General features: G+C 53.9%; 5 protein-coding genes across 5 annotated transcripts; 3 read left to right on the top strand and 2 right to left on the bottom strand.

Annotated features, from left to right (window-relative positions):
• Positions 1 to 1,284: 1,284 nt before the first annotated feature.
• Positions 1,285 to 4,663, bottom strand: STE23 (Metalloenzyme, LuxS/M16 peptidase-like protein; the record flags this gene model as incomplete). The annotated part of the gene is made up of 4 exons (XM_083190360.1): positions 1,285 to 1,757; positions 1,813 to 3,448; positions 3,505 to 4,359; positions 4,421 to 4,663. 4 exons carry the CDS (start codon positions 4,661 to 4,663, stop codon positions 1,285 to 1,287), a joined length of 3,207 nt encoding a protein of 1,068 aa, XP_083054219.1.
• Positions 4,664 to 8,469: 3,806 nt separating this feature from the next.
• ACO1O0_000865 (zinc-finger domain-containing protein) lies at positions 8,470 to 9,081 on the top strand (the record flags this gene model as incomplete). The annotated part of the gene is made up of 3 exons (XM_083190361.1): positions 8,470 to 8,736; positions 8,794 to 8,961; positions 9,019 to 9,081. The coding sequence occupies 3 exons, from the start codon at positions 8,470 to 8,472 to the stop codon at positions 9,079 to 9,081; spliced, it is 498 nt and encodes a 165-aa protein (XP_083054220.1).
• Positions 9,082 to 9,841: 760 nt separating this feature from the next.
• ACO1O0_000866 (YjbQ family protein) lies at positions 9,842 to 10,498 on the top strand (the record flags this gene model as incomplete). Its single annotated transcript, XM_083190362.1, has 5 exons — positions 9,842 to 10,007; positions 10,064 to 10,154; positions 10,204 to 10,228; positions 10,285 to 10,347; positions 10,403 to 10,498. The coding sequence occupies 5 exons, from the start codon at positions 9,842 to 9,844 to the stop codon at positions 10,496 to 10,498; spliced, it is 441 nt and encodes a 146-aa protein (XP_083054221.1).
• A 137-nt stretch (positions 10,499 to 10,635) lies between these two features.
• Positions 10,636 to 11,496, bottom strand: ACO1O0_000867 (nucleotide hydrolase-domain-containing protein; the record flags this gene model as incomplete). The annotated part of the gene is made up of 2 exons (XM_083190363.1): positions 10,636 to 10,895; positions 10,959 to 11,496. 2 exons carry the CDS (start codon positions 11,494 to 11,496, stop codon positions 10,636 to 10,638), a joined length of 798 nt encoding a protein of 265 aa, XP_083054222.1.
• A 1,475-nt stretch (positions 11,497 to 12,971) lies between these two features.
• ACO1O0_000868 (uncharacterized protein) lies at positions 12,972 to 14,957 on the top strand (the record flags this gene model as incomplete). Its single annotated transcript, XM_083190364.1, has 1 exon — positions 12,972 to 14,957. One exon carries the CDS (start codon positions 12,972 to 12,974, stop codon positions 14,955 to 14,957), a length of 1,986 nt encoding a protein of 661 aa, XP_083054223.1.
• Positions 14,958 to 15,409: the final 452 nt, after the last annotated feature.

Consider the following 15,409-nt stretch of genomic DNA (forward strand, 5'->3'; position numbering starts at 1 on the left):
ATCCCAGGTTTTCCAGCATACCTGACCTCGGACAACGGGCGATGCGATCGCGGTTGACCGGCCTGTACGGACCTAGTTATGGGCAAGTAGGAAGTACTACTAGTTGCTGTACTAGTAGTAGTAGGTAAGTACTACCTAGTTCTTAGGCAGTGCTGATTCAAGGCACCAGCAGAGGCGGTAATAGGTATTTGAGGTTGCGGTCGGGGATGGGATGGGCGATTGTGGGATTGTGGGATTGCGGACGTGCAGATGCCCAAAAACAAAGAGCCTTCAAACTTTGGCATTAAAAACTTGAAGGTGTTTGTCTGAGTTTGCAAGATCCCCTGTTTGCTTGCTGGCGGGCTGGCGACTGGGGCCACAGGGCTAGGTGCTCTACACTGCGCTGACTGCAGCACTGGAATGGGTCAATGACTGGCCACATGGACGCTTCCAGGCTCACCGGGCAGGTGCGGGCGGCGCCTGAAGCTTGCCAGTCCCCACCACCAGGGCAGAAGAACTGTGGAAAATGGAAGCCACCAAAGAACTCTCTCCTCAGTGCTACTGCCTTTCACCTTCTACGTTATCTGAGCACCCACTCAAAGAAGGTAGGCACTGCATTACAAAGTGTCTAAGGCGACAATGTGCTACTGCTAGTAATAGGTAAGTATAAGTTAGCAAGGTAAACAAGCAACGGGAACATACTACTAGTACTTGCTATGATAGTACATTAAGTAAAGACCCCAGCTAGTCGCAATGCCGGCCAGTGCCGACCACTGCCGTCTCTATATACGTAAATAGAACTACCTACCTACCGTATATGTGGGTAGATACTAGTAGGTATAAGTACGTATTATCAACAAGAGCGACCAGGTTTCCAAATGACATCCAACAGAGCCAGGTACCTAAGTACTTGCTCCTACCAGTATGTGCTACGTATTACTAGAGCGAGTAACCCCAACCTCGTCACGTTTATTTGCCTACGAGCAGTTGCATGTGGCACCTTCTGCCAAGTCTTATTGATTTAATTTCTGCTCGATTTTTTATAACACGAATTTGCCTGCCCACACTCCATCTGGAAAACGTCAAGGGGATTTCAAGATCAATATATGGAAAATAGAAATCTCTATATCTCCTTTTCCTCTAATACCGGAGAAGACAAATCTAACCCATCTCAGTGTACTGAAATGGATGCTCTACCGTCTCTAGATTTTTTATCCAGCTGTAAAACAACCCATTTCTCTCTAGACAGTGTACCAACGCATATCCCAGTGACCCCAGATCTTCTCCCATCCTGGCGTAGGTAAACTACAATTTGGAGTCTAGGTCCTCATATTCGCTAAGGTCCTTGACTGGCCGAGCTCCCAGACTAGCCAGGAGACCCGACTTGAAGCGACGGATGTCGGTGATCTCGGTCGCCTGGTTCACTGCAGAGGACCCCTTGACCATGCTCACAGACTCGGCATCCGGCACAGCCGGCTTCAGTCCGCACTCCTTCGCCTTATCAATCAGGGTCGAGATCTTGGACTCTGCTAGCTTAGTCTCTTCCTTCAAGTACTTCTCGAGCAGGTCTAGGCACTGCCTCTGCTCAGCTGGCACGTCTTCTAGCCCGGCTTGCAGCAGGAGCTCGATAATCTTCGTGTCCAGCGCCCCTGCTCCGCGAGCGTGTAGGTGAATGGAAATTCTGGCCCGGCTGGTAGAGGATGGGCTGATAAAAGCCTTGTAAAACTCCTGCATCTCAGCCTTTGTGAGTGCCTTGACATGCGTAGCATCATGTTGCGCTACTGGGGGTTAGCTTGCGTACTTTCATATGTAGCTCCTTGTCCCGCCACTTACCAAGCTCAAAGTCATAATACTCCCCGGCGATCTGTACCCAGTGCCTTGTAGACTCCTGGTCGAGATTTTTAGGCTTCTCGAGCCGCTTAATAACCAAGCTCCGCTTATGTCCCTCGAAATCAGCATCGCTCATCTTATCAATAATCTCGCCAAGCTGCACCAGGAATGCCTCGATACGTGAGTCAAGATAGTCCGGTGTCCGTTCGCTCTGAATCAGGATGCGGAGACCACACGTAGTAGCAAAAGTCCGTAGACTAGTGAAGACAATATATCCGAGTTGTTCCTTGGTTCTTAACTGGTCGAAAGCTGGCTCGTGAGCAATCTGGTCAAGGAGGAGAGTTTTGGCCCGGAGCACACGGTCTGCTTTGTCTCCAACGTATAACCAAGTCTCCACGCAGTGATTGACGTTGGCCGGATCCTTCAGTGTCTTATTGTATACGTAGTTGGAACCTGGCGGCAAGAGCAAAGACCGTACAATCGGTAACTGGGACCGCGGTAACGCCCTGGGTTTGAATGTTGATTCAATGACGTTGGTAATCTTGAGAGCATCCTCCTTGTGCAGGTTACCGTGCGCGTATGTCTCGATGTACATCTGCGATAGAACCTGCTTCTGGTACAGCCTGACTGCATCGCAGGTGATGCTGGGGAGCTCAGCGGATAGTTCCTCCACGAGGTACTCATTCTCGGAGCTGAGGCAGTTCAGGTAGTCCCCAACCTGTTGGTAGGCCGAGTTGAGCTGCCAGTTATTGAAGGCACGAGTAGCCCTCTCCTTGATGACCTCGAAGCGCTCCTCCCTGATCTCTAGGTCTCGCATCGTCGAGGCCACTTGCTGAAGCAAGACGGGGAGCTTATCGTTGTATCCAGAGATGTCCAGCAAGAGTCCTCGAGAGCCGAGGCTGACGGTATACTGCAGTCCGGCCAGCTCGGCATCATACGCGTACTCCTCCAGGGCATCTCGGACAAGCTCTGTGAAGAGCCTTGCTTTGACCGTGTTCTCGGCAGATGCATAGATGAGGGGGCTCTTCAAGCTCACAACCACGCTCGCCCGGGGAACCCAGAACGTGTCATCCTTCTTCCACCATGTTCTTGCTAGAGCGTCGTTTCGGAGCAGTCGAGGGCTAAGTGCGGGTTGCGATACCTCCTTCTTCTCGACCTCGAGTTCGTTCGGAATAAAGTTATTCTTATGTGGTAGATGGAGCTCGGTGATCCGCCTATCGCTTAGCGTGTTCAAGGCTGCCCTGAATTCCGCCATTTGACCAGCAGGTACCGTCTCATATCGATATTCCGTCCCATACCACTTTTCTTTCTTGTCCCAGCTTCCCGGGAACTTTTGTGAGACGATCTGGAGCCTCATGTTCTCGGGACAGATTTTGGCCAGAGCCTTCTCGATAGTCTTAGGATCGAACTTGCGTAGACGGCTGCTACCGCTGAGAAGCCACTCGCGCGGCATAGGCTTTTGCATCATAGAGCTAGTCCGGCTAGTGAACCTGCTGGCGGGGGCCTTTTGCTTGAACTTGAAGTCCACATCTGCCATGCCCTTTTGCTCCTCAAAGATCCAGTTCTGGGGAGGAGATTCGCGCAGGAGTGACACATACTGGAAGAAGACCTTAACAACTTCAGGATAGTTTTTAAGACCCTATAAAGAGGAATGTTAGTATATCGGTCTTCAAAGCCATGTTTAAGACAACATACCTCTTCCGTAAGCCGAACGGTGACATCAAAAAGCCCGGGGGTACCAGGGCAGATGGGGTATGCACCCGCCGAGAGGCTGTTGGCCCAGCCCTTGCTTTTGACGTACGACATGATACTGCCGGGGCCCTCGTGGCCGATCAGGTGGCTGATATACCTGCTAGGCTGGGATTCATAGAGATACTCCTCATCGATGAACGGGAAGACGAGGTTGAGTTCTCGCGAATCCATCACAGGTTTGGCAAAACATTGCGTACCCAGGTCGCTCTCGCGGAACGGGGGCTCCTCCTCCCACCGGTTCTGTGGTAGGTTCTTGTTGACAATGCCGGAAAAGAATTCCTCCACCCACTTCTGAAGTACGTTAAGAGGCTCGCGGCCGAGGACAACAAGCTTCATACGATTGGCAGAGTAGTGCTTATCATGGAACTCGATGAACTTATCGCGGACATTGATACCCCTTGCCTCGGGCTCGGTCTTGAGAACCTCAAAGTTACCCGTGGAAAAGTGGCAATAGGGATGCTTGGGGTTTGACAGGGACTTGTCTAGCTGGTTCAGTCTCCAGTTATCGTTCTGCAAGTTCTTCTTGTTTTCAGAGTCCACTGCCTTGAGCTCTCTGTCTAGCGTGCTAGGAAGGAACAGAGGCTCGACAAAGAACTGGGAAAAGCGATCGAGGGCACCTCTCAGGGGAGACGGGTTTTGCTCGGTGGGTTCTTGGTCATCAGCAGGCTTGGCAGCCACATCAAAGAAGTAGTTTGTTGACGTGGATGCGGTGTATGCATTAGAGCTGCCAGAGTTGGAGGATAAGTACGAGCTGTATTCATTTTCCACCGGGAACTTCTTGGTTCCCATGAATAGAAGCTGACAGTGACAGGTTAGCCGAGGTACCAAGGTGGGCGCAATGGACAAACTGGCTACTTACATGCTCTACAGCGTGTGCCATACCAGGCATGCCGTCCTCGTCGCTAAAGTTGCCGACATTGACGTCGAGGGCGGCACTGGCTTTATCCGTCTCTGGATCATGAACGAGCAGAGCCTCGAGTTCATTGGGGAGACGGATGACCCGGTAGTCGCGGTCGTCAAGCGATGGCTTCTCCAAGCTGTCGGTCAGCAGGACAGCCGTTGTTGGACCAGGGGCCGATGCCGGAAACTCTGAGGGGGGCATTGTTCCCGTTGAGTAAGCGACTGATGGGCTTCTCGTGTGAGGCCGGCCGCAAGTGACGCGGGTAGTAAAGGTGAGGTCTGGTCGTCGAGTATATGGGCGACGAGGTGAAAGGCGCAGAAAACTAACGGTTATAGGGGTTGTGCAGAGTTTCTTTGCGCCGCGGAACATTCAGCTAGCCCATGAAGTCCTCCTACCTATCAGCAACTTGCGTCCCAGTGAAGGAGGATGCTGAGTTGCGCCACGAGAATGAGTAGCGCTGAGTGAGTAAGTGGCTTTTCGGCGCTATAGGATGAGTGTGCAGGGCACAGAACAAACAGTGGCAGCTGTTGTTGGCGGGGCCTGATGCTTGACCTGCGGTGTGTTGGAGTGGAGACGAGCAGTCGCCGTCGTGGTGGACTCAGCGAACCACTCAGCATCCAGATGCAAGTCTTGACTTTTTGAGGACCTTGATGGTCAAGACGAATTGACCCCCCCCCCTGTCCTGTCAACCTGCTCGAGTTGCGCGGGAACGAGCGTAGGGTTCTAGGGGTTTAGGAATGTGTAAAAATATGTATGTTTGTGGTTGGTCAGAAGGGAAAGCTCGGATGCTCTACGAGAGGAGGATCTAATATCGAGGAAGGAGCAAATTGTTCGCAGACGTAGGTGCGAATATGCATGTGTGAAATCGAGGTAGGAACTGAAGCAGCCTAGGTTACCTGTACTACTCGTACTACTACTAGTACTATTAGTACTACTATGTACGGATAGCAGGAGCAGACCAACTAGGTCGGTAGGTAGATCATTACATCCAGAAACTTCGGCGGGTCGCCACCTGACTGACTCTACGGAGTAGTAGTACGGATCGTCACTGGATACCATTCTTGGCCCTGAATCAATGCCGGCGGGCTGCAGGCTGCAGCGGCACACAGTGGGGAATTGGGGGTGGAAGAAACTCAAGATCAGCAACCGGAAGAGATCTATCTTACGGTGAGAGCGAGAGACATTCGTCTCACCTTCCCCCGAGGCCTCATGCACAGTGCATCATCCCGTCCGAGTAGCCGTAGGCGCATGACTTTGCTTCCATCGCCATCTCTTAAGGTAGGTAGGTAGGTACCAGCAGTACAGCTTGAATGTGACGCCCTCACTCTCTTGCCAAGCTCATGATGTGCCCTAGCCTCAGGAACCACCTATATATCGAAGGCGCTGGGTCACTGTGCCTGTCTAGGTAGGTACCTAGGTACCCAAATGAATGCACCATATTAATGGCTGCGAATTGCAGGGCCCTTGCCTCGGCTCACGAGGGTTTTGCCCGCTACAAAGAGCACGAGGCATGACCATGTGCCCTCGGGGATGGTTCACCTGAAGCAAAACGGTCTCTGAAGCTCAGCTAGGCTGTTGGTGAAATACTTCGTACTTACTGACTTTATCGGAGGTACGGGGACTTCGCGGAGGTTGCGGACCATCGTTTGCGCAAAGCCGCTTCCAATTGCCACTCGAGCAAAGAAACATCATAACGGCAGGATGCACGGGGAATCCAGGTAGCACCTAAGGTTGGTACGAAGGTTGCGGCCAAAAGTCTTACTGCATTTGGTACCTAACCCACTAACAGCCTTGCACATTAGAAACCAGTTAAAAATTGATAGTGGGCCAGGTACCACAAAGAATAAGACTTTTGGCCACAACCTTCGTACTGGTACGGATAGTCAAGCTGGGTTTGCCAAAGCTGCTAAAGCTCTCCAGGTGTCAATCTATCTGAAGGCGGTCTGCCCTGTCTTCCCCCAGCCTCTTCTCCCTTGCATTGCGTATTCGGCTATCCGTACATGGCGGGGTTTCAATGGGCTGGCTGTACCCGAATGTACGAGTAGGGTTGCCCATAGCTCTGTATTATCTGCCCCGACGATTTAAAACCCTGCATCGATGGGCAGGATGACGCGACCCTGAGCTAGATGGCGCTGTCGACCAACCTAGACAGAGGAGACTCGAGTCGCTCAAGTTTCGATGCAGACATGGAACCCAAGCAAGCACTAGTTAGTAGTATTATCCGATGAGACGCTCTGCTTTTCTCATCATGTACAATTCTCACAGAAAACAATGCACCTGGACCACGTTTATTATGTTCATTCGTTCTTTCTAAGGAAACGGGCATGTCCAAGCTAGGATTTTCCAAGGCCCATCGCACGGCCTCGCCTCTTTTCTGTCGATCTAATCCTATTTAAAAATCCTAGTCAAGGTGTGTCTGGACTTGTCGGTGTGCGGCACCTCCCCGGCGGAAGCAGACCGCCTAGTACTATACGGCTAATGCATGTTGGGGCTGTTAGCCTCCCAACGGCTGCGAGACAGGCCGATATCGACCGCAGATGAGCTGCAGCCGCTTAAACGGGCGTGTGAGACCGTAATCGGCAGCATTTTTCATGATTCAGCCGCAGAAAATTGCGTGGCAAGACCGGGGACAGACACCGGACAGCCGATCACGTCATGGGACACCATATTTCAGGATGCCTACATTTCCCACATGAGGCTAAGGAATCGCGGTTTCTTCGGGTCCCGAAGATCGCCGCCAACTTGCGAGTGGGCAGTAGATATGGTATAACGGGTTCGTTGCTGCGCGGTGCCTCTTGGGGATGGCGATAGACCCTTTGATTTTTGTAACTCATGCAGCCAGGAAGGTCGGAACCGTGGTAGGGCCGCTCATGCCGGCTACCTTGGGAACCTCGTTCATCCTCGTTTAGAGGAGCCTTTCGACCCCTTCTTTGGACAATCTGAAGCCTTATGCCCAGTCTGTTGACATGTGTAGCAAGCCATCTTGCTATTATTTTGCGAGCCAGGGGACGAAAACTGTTTCGCTCCAGCCGAAGATATGGAAGTTATCTTGTTGTTAAGGCGGACTTCCTTCTTCTTCCTTTTGTCGCGAAACTCCTTCGCTTTCAAGGATTCTTTGGAATTCGACTGGGATCGGCTCCGTGACCTTTGGAGGTTTGGAGATTCCGTATTGGACTGGGCTTCGGCTTCATCCTGCGAATCTTCTTCTTCATCCGTTGAGTTGTCCTCTGAATCCGGCTTTCCTTGCTTTCCTGGGGTCTAGCTAGTGTTAACCCACAATCCTAACCTACCTGGGTACATAGAGGACATACCGAAGGTTTGGAAGGTTTGGTCTTGTAACGATTGGTCGACGTTCGGCCGGGCTTTGGGCTGCCATCCAAGTCGTCGTCTGAAGGATCGAGGTCGCCATAACCAACGTAAACGACATTGAGAGGTTGTTTTGCCGTACGAGTTGGCTTCTTGTCCCAATTTGTAGTGAGGACCCAGTGAGTGTCGTTTCCGGCATGCTTCTCAAGCGCAGCTAGGCGCTTAGCTTCACGTTCGTCAATCGCGGCTTGGACGGCGGCTTGGTCAATATGGAACTCATCGTTCCCCGAGTCGTGTCCTAGCTTCCGTTTCTTTGACGATGGCACCTCGCTGTCGGAGCCTGGAGTTGAAGATGCTGAAGCTGCTGCCCTTTGCATGAATTTCATGCTAAGAAGTCTCGAAGAGACTCCTTTAGGGGTTTCTGGCGCCATCTTTGGAAAATCTTAGCTTTCACCGGCTTGTGCTAAGCAAATCTATTGACGGAAAGAATTTGTGATAGAATCGTTGGGCTTCGCGTTTGAAGAGCGTCATGGCTCCGAAAGCTGGTTCCGTCTAGAAATTTTAGTGGGGCTGGCCGAAGTGGCGGATCAACTGATTTTCCAGCCTGATATCTCGCAGTCCTCGCGACTCCCTCCAGAACAGCTCTTGGTCTGGCTCAACGTCCAATCCGCCAGCACGTTCGACACATTCTGCCTAGAACCATGGCTGCGTCTCAATTGAGGGCTACCGCCTCCTTGGCGCGCGGTATGCGCATCTCGAGCCGAGCCTTCACCACCTCCTCCCGCTACTTCGAGGCTTCCGTCCCCTCGAACTCCAAGACCGAATCGTCGCCCGCCCCCGTCGACGAGTCCAAGCCGGTCGAGATCAGCCAGGCGCCCAACCGTCTGGGCATCTGGTCTCGGAGCCAGAAGCCGCGATCACAGGCCATGATCGGCCCCCGTTTCGAGCAAACCGACTTCGACCTCCAGGTAACAACGCCCTGAAACCCGGAACCTGTGGTGAGCGGGTGCTGACCCATTGAACAGCCCCAACCGAAGTCGGCGATCGAGATGATTCACAAGGAGCCCGTTCGGTGGACACATGAACGTATGGTGGCATGCGAGGGCGGTGGCGGTCCTGCCGGCCACCCCAAGATCTTTATCAACACCGACAAGCCCGAGATTGCCGTGTGCGGCTACTGCGGAGTGCCATTCGTACGTCTCTCCCATGACTCCAAGTTCGCTCTTTGTGAGTGCTAACTCCATGTTCAGGCCCACGAGCACCACCGAAAGCACCTCGAGTCCCTCCCCGAGACTTCCTACCCTCTCGCGTGAGGCATGCGACCAACTAGCGACTAGACGGAATGTTTAGCCTTCGGACACGAAGGCTTGGTGGAGTTTTCTCGGTATTCGGGGCCACGCTTCTCGCGAGGCGATAGAGTCGGGATCAGAAGTGTATATTGTACTCCCATTCTCTACTGTGTGGATTAGCTGAATTATCGGACGCGATGGCATTAACAGAGACCCCTTTCATTTGTGCGATGTGAACACTACGCATCTGTTTTACCATGAGATCGCTCTATGGATTGTGGACGGCGGCACCAATTGTAGAGTTTCTGCAGATCTTATGGGTGTTGAAGGACATCCGAGAAGCCAAGTCGTCAGAGCCCTCCGCTGCCTACGTATTACAACGTAGAATGAGACAATCCCCTGGCATGTCATTAAGACCAGCGAGACGACGAAGTGCGGAGCGAAATATATTATGTGAATCCTAAAACACTCCATTGTTCTTGCACGCAGCTTTTGAGTGGTTTTCAACGTCATGGCTGCTAGGTAGGTAATATACGCTTTCTTATTCGCTTGATAGGATCCCCCGTGAAGCTCTCAAAAGCCCCACCTAGCTACATCATCAAGTCGTGGCAACCTCTTCAATATGCCGCGACCGGACGTCAATGTTCACACTTCTGCTCTAACAACAATTTCGTTAAGCCTTGTACTTTTGATCGGCCTGTTCCCCGGAATCTTTCATTTTATTTGGTCCACGCCCCTCAGTTTGCTCCCGTTCTTTGGAAGTCACCCAAGCGCTCCCGTCACAATGACTTGGTTCCAGAAAGGCTTCACTCTCCAGCCCAAATCCCGTGGCTCCTATCTCATCACCGACCAGGTCGTCCAGGCCATCCCTGAGATCAGAGAGTACAAGGTTGGACTTCTCAACCTCTTTATTCAACACACAAGCTGCGCACTGAGCTTGAATGAGAACTGTGGGCAATCCTGCCAGGATCCATTTCTCAACTAGGGCGCTGACATTATTTCCCAGTTGACTCGGATGTCCGTGAAGATATGAGCGATGCCCTTGACCGTATTGCTCCCGAGGAGGGACCGAAGGGTGAGGCCCTCTACCGTCACGAGTGAGTTAGCCTCCCCTACCCAATGAGATCTGTGCTAATGCTGGGGCAGTGCTGAGGGTCTAGACGATATGCCAGTAAGTTGTATGCCAGGTCATACTGAGATGTTGTCTAACAGCATAAACCTCCCAAGGCCCATATCAAATCTGCCCTCATTGGCACCAGCCTCACCATCCCCATCAAGGACGGGAAGCTCGTGAGTGACTGCAGACCCTTGAACTGTGATGTGCGCTAACACCTGCTCTTTCAAGGCCACGGGAACGTGGCAGGGAATCTGGTACCTCGAGTTCCGAGCTAGCAAGCACCAGCGTCGTATTATGGCCACAATTCAAGGAGAGAAGGCATAGACCTAGGTCCGGCTGCCCACCCTACCTAGGCAACGTTGAATATACCAGCATGATCGTATTATTCCACAAAGCTAGAGTCCATCTTACAACGCCAAACACCATCGCCAAAGTTTTCCGCGAAGAAATCCCATCCTAAACTATGAAACCGTCCCATTCTCTTCCTTCATGTCCGTGTCATCGCCGGCCAAAATCTTGGTCTTCGGCACGTAACCTTCGGGAGGGCCAGACCCCGGCGTCATCGCGACGACCTTGCCATTCTCGTCCACAAACTCGAAGTTGTACCGGCTCAGCAGATGGGGGATTGCGGAGAGTTGGGGGCCGTAGCGCGCAGTGTTTTCGTAGAGCTCGAAGAGGGGCACGGCGAGAAGCTTCATATTCTTCGGAACGCTGAGGACCTCTGTGAAGAGTGTTAGCGCCTTCCCGAAGTAGCCCGTATGAGAAGAGGGAGGTGGGTACTAACTAGTCTTCGGCAGATTGATCAGGTATACCTTCTTGCACTCCTTTGGCCGCGTGACGTGGGCGGGGACAAAGGGATACATGAAGGTCTCAAAGTTGGGCCGCCACCACTGGGCGAGGCACTCGCCAACCTCCCAGTTTCCTGCCTCCTCCCCCTCGCCCAGGCGGCCGACGGGTGCTAGCCTCTCGTCCAGACGAGCCTTGAAGCCCTCAATCTCGTCGTCTTCCGGCCGCAAGTAATCGCCGGGTAGCTTGAAGAAGGCATTGGCGATCTGCAGCATGAGGATGTGAGGGTGGTTGTGCTCGTGGCAGACAAGGATGCCCTCGCAGGTGCGTCGCATGCCATGCTCGGCGTAGTGCTCCTCCAGGCGCTTCAGACGAGCGATGACAGAGGGATCCTCCTCGGGCTGCGTCTCCTTGACGCCAAAGGTGTAGTTGGACAGCGGGTACAGAGAGACCTTTTCCGGTTGGCGGGAGTTGAAGGCTAGGGGAATTGTGGGGGGGTATCCCGATTGCATAGCGTTGCTAGTAATTGTCGACATCTTGGCAGAGGAATCCGCGCCGGGGAACAAGGCGTACGGGCGGGATTGCAAGTATCGTGGCACTCGTGGTTGTCCTATTTGCCCGGCTGAGACGCGTTGCAACGGGAGCTCTAGAGATTTCTGGGGCGCAACGCCGGCAGAATCCGCTTCCAACGCCTTTGTCTGGCAGGCGGTGTACACTTGCTGTCCCACACCAGGGACAAGCATCCAGCAACACACTCAGGCCCCCACGACTCTATGGCTTGCCTGATCTACGTAGGTCCTTGTGACACCAACCTGAGTTGAAGAGGGGGGGCATCGAGAGTATTGAAGACTTCCTGGATCTTTTAAATAGCACTAGTGTTCTAGATATAAATTCATGAGGTCCCCTTCAAGGGTGCATAGGAGTGGGCGTTGCACTTTACCCTCCTCTGCCAAGACTCTGAGCCTCTGAAACCCTGGGGTGGTCTAGAAGAGTCGTTGGCTTCTACTGATTTCACATTGCGATAACCCAGAGCCCCAAAGCTTTGGATCTCCTTGTTGGTGAGTACGAGTAGGTTAGTAAGGTAGGGATGTATCGGGTCAGGCCTCCCCGAGCAGGATGTGATGTCGCGTGGCGCGGGGCACTGATCGATGATCGATCTGTCCCAGAGTTGGAACGCCTGCCGCACTCCTGTTCCTGCTTTGCCAATTGGAACGTCATTTTGACTCCCCGGCGTCTACTTCTTTCAGAAAATTGGCGCGGCCATCAAATTGTCCAATGGACTGCAGTGTCTTTTGACCGGCGAGGGACACTACTGGGCGGGGCAGGTTCTTGTCGCACGGGAAACACAGACATGATGCTCGTGCTTCATGCTCATGCTCACCGACAACGGGTCGTGGGCGAATTAGGCACGGTGCTTGGGATGTGCTTGCATGGTATTGGTGATGGGCGGGATCTGATATGCATGAAGGTGGCAGGTTGCATGTGCCGCATGGCCTTCTGATGGGCGTTCTCCTCATCCAGCATTCGGGCGTATCCAGATTGCCAGAAATCCAGGGTCTCGAGAGGGTCGTGGACTCGTGGTGGGGGTTCTCGCTGCCTGGGGGAGTGGGATGGCGGCGGCTGGCTGGAGGCTTCCATGGAGCCCACCGGGGTTAGTGGGCAGTGAGCCAGTGAGCCAGTGAGTCGACTACCCGCTGCGGCGCTCGAGGGCAGACCCGTGCTTTATTAGCTTGCTGCGGTCCTGTCGCGCGTGTGATTTCAAAATGGAAGCAACCAACCCCCCAAACCGCCAGCAGCTTGTGGCCTTGTAGGGCACTCACCATTGCACCAAAAACCTCAACGCGAGACTGATCCCGCAGCCAGTCCGTCGTCCCCGCGCCCTGCCCTTCGTTGCGCCCCGGCCATGACGTTTGCGTCATGCCAGTGCCGACACCCAGGCTGCTGAGACACACCAGGCCGCTCACGGGAGGCTCTCGTACGAGTAGTCCCGTCCAAGCTGTTAGGCTGCGCCATGGAGCAAAGACTCCTCCAAGACCTCCATCAGAAGCTGGGGGGCCTCGAGCACAAGGTTCAGGCCTACCGTTGCGACCTAGCAGCTGAGTTCCAGAGGTACTGCCACCAGGCCCTCCACGATGTGCCCGCTGCCGTCGCCCTCAATGTTGAGCAGGCTCTGGCCACCAGCCTGTCCGACTACCCAGCTCTCGGCCCCGAGCTCCAAGTCACCGGGGTCACTGGCAGTCTCACCAAGCAGCGAGCTGGAGCTGGAGCTGGAGGCCACCACAGTCACCACAATCACCACACCCTCCTACAGGTAGCTGACGAGTCACTCCAGGCGGAGGCCACCACTGCGACTCCGCCTGCTTACCCCAACCAACCCTCCCCGCCACCTCCGGGCGCCGTCTTCGGTGCCGCCGTAGACCCAGCAGCAGGCAGCGGCGGTCCCCATGAGCGGGAGAAAGAGTTCCAGGGTCTCTTCACCCCGTTTTTCCTTCCACTTCTCGAAAGCTCGCACAATTTGCCATCCTCGCCGCCGCCGCTTTCCGCTGCCAGTCCTTCGTTGGCCGAGCCAGTCACCGCTGGCACCGGCATTGGTAGTGGACTCGGCGTTCATGTAGGCACAGCCGATCAACTGCAGGGCTCGCCACAACACCTGCAGGGTCGAGACATGGAGGGGTCCGGCGAGACCGGGGCAAGGCAGCGCACGTCGGAGGCAGCCTCGCCAACTCCCAGTCGACCAGACAATGCTCGCCGTTCTACCGATGACACAACAACATCTTCTTCTGTCTTGTCCGACAGGAGCGACACCAAAATCCCCCGCAGCGCCCTGCGTCGTCGCTCCTCCAGCTCCTCCAAAGCCCCCCACACAAGTCCCCGACGTGTGCGCTTTCAGTTCAAAGGCGCAGAGGTGCTGCCTACAGCCTCACCTCAGCCTTCCGACTTTCCGACACCGCGCCCGTCTTCACCCACGGCCTCTGACCAACCCCGTACCTTCGACGAGATTGTTGGCAATAACGGCGACAACGAAGAATACCCGCCCGAGCAAGCGCTGCCTCCCCGAAAGATATCATCGTCGGAGGCGCTCAGGGCACTATCCCGGGCCCCTCTGGACGAAGGCACAGTGTGGACCGTGGTCAACCCAGGCCCCGAGGAAGATACTACTCGCACTCGCAGTAAAGACTCCTCCTCCACCATATCCACCATGGGTCCCAGTACAGCAACTGGAACATCCGGCCCGATCCCAACACCATCAGAAGCTTCGGGCATTCGTCCGCTCCCGACCACGCAACATATATCGCAGCCGCGACAACCTCTACAAGAGGAAGATGACGAAGAATCGTCTGAAGATGAATTTCTAGCATTGGCTAAGCCAAAGTCTTTCAAGAACAAGCTGGCAATCCTACCGAGCTCGAACCCTCGGTCGCCGGACAAGACGAGTCCGAATGACAAGGCCGCTCCAGGCGTGGCACCCAAACGAGAGGGCGACGACAAGGACCAGCCATCCTCGGACGATTTGGATGAAGAGGAAAACGTGTTTTATTTTGAAACGGGGGGATTGACGGCGCCCCCGAAACCGAAGTACAGACCACCACCCTTGAAGGAGGAAGATACTGCCAAGCTGCCCGAGCCCGATGACGAGATTGGACAAGTATCCCAAACTGCTGCCTCAACCGCTGTAGCCATCTCGAGACCATCAGCTTCTCCGGAGCCATCGACACCTACAGCTGCCAAATTCCACATTGGATCTTTGGGATCGTACAAGGGTCGGCCGGTCGTCATGCCGGTGGTGAAGGATCCCAACGTCCACGCCCAGGCTGCTTCTCTGGGAGATTTCAACACCTTTGTGGGCGGGTTAGACGGGCGCAGCGGCGTGGACGAGGGAGACCTTAATAGTTTCCGCGCCAGCCTGGTCCAAAGCGGATTCTCGGGTACGCCTCGCAGTTTGACGGAACGAATGATGATGGAGGATGCACAGGCCGAACGAAGGAACGGGAGTTAGAGACGACGGTAACGAAACGACCTTTTGTCAGTGAACGTGTTTTTAGGCATTCGGGAGGCATCTCTTGCATGGGCAAAGGACGTGGGCGGTATCATTATCTTTTCCAGGATGCATACAACGGCGTTTTTGGATACCTGGTGGTCTGGGTGTGGTTAACAGGCGAAAGTGATTGGGTACCTATAGTGCTGTATACAAGTCGTCTGTTCGCATGCATTGGGCCCATTCAGGTCATCTGGCAAATATTGGGCATTATAAAAATGGACTCTTTAAAAGTCTGCAGTGACAAAATTGTTATTTGATGCGAGAGTTGCCCACTTACGGATTCGTTGACATGGCGGCTGTTCACATCAGATGAGGTTGTCGGCATTTGAAATACTCGTACGAGTACCACTCTATCGAGGTTATGAGCCAGCGCAGAACAGAGCTTTGACCACCCGAACCCATCATTTCCA

The sequence above is a fragment of the Amphichorda felina genome (genome assembly GCF_050947745.1).
Source record: "Amphichorda felina strain 45539 chromosome Unknown scaffold_1, whole genome shotgun sequence".
NCBI classification, from domain to species: Eukaryota; Fungi; Ascomycota; class Sordariomycetes; order Hypocreales; family Bionectriaceae; genus Amphichorda; species Amphichorda felina.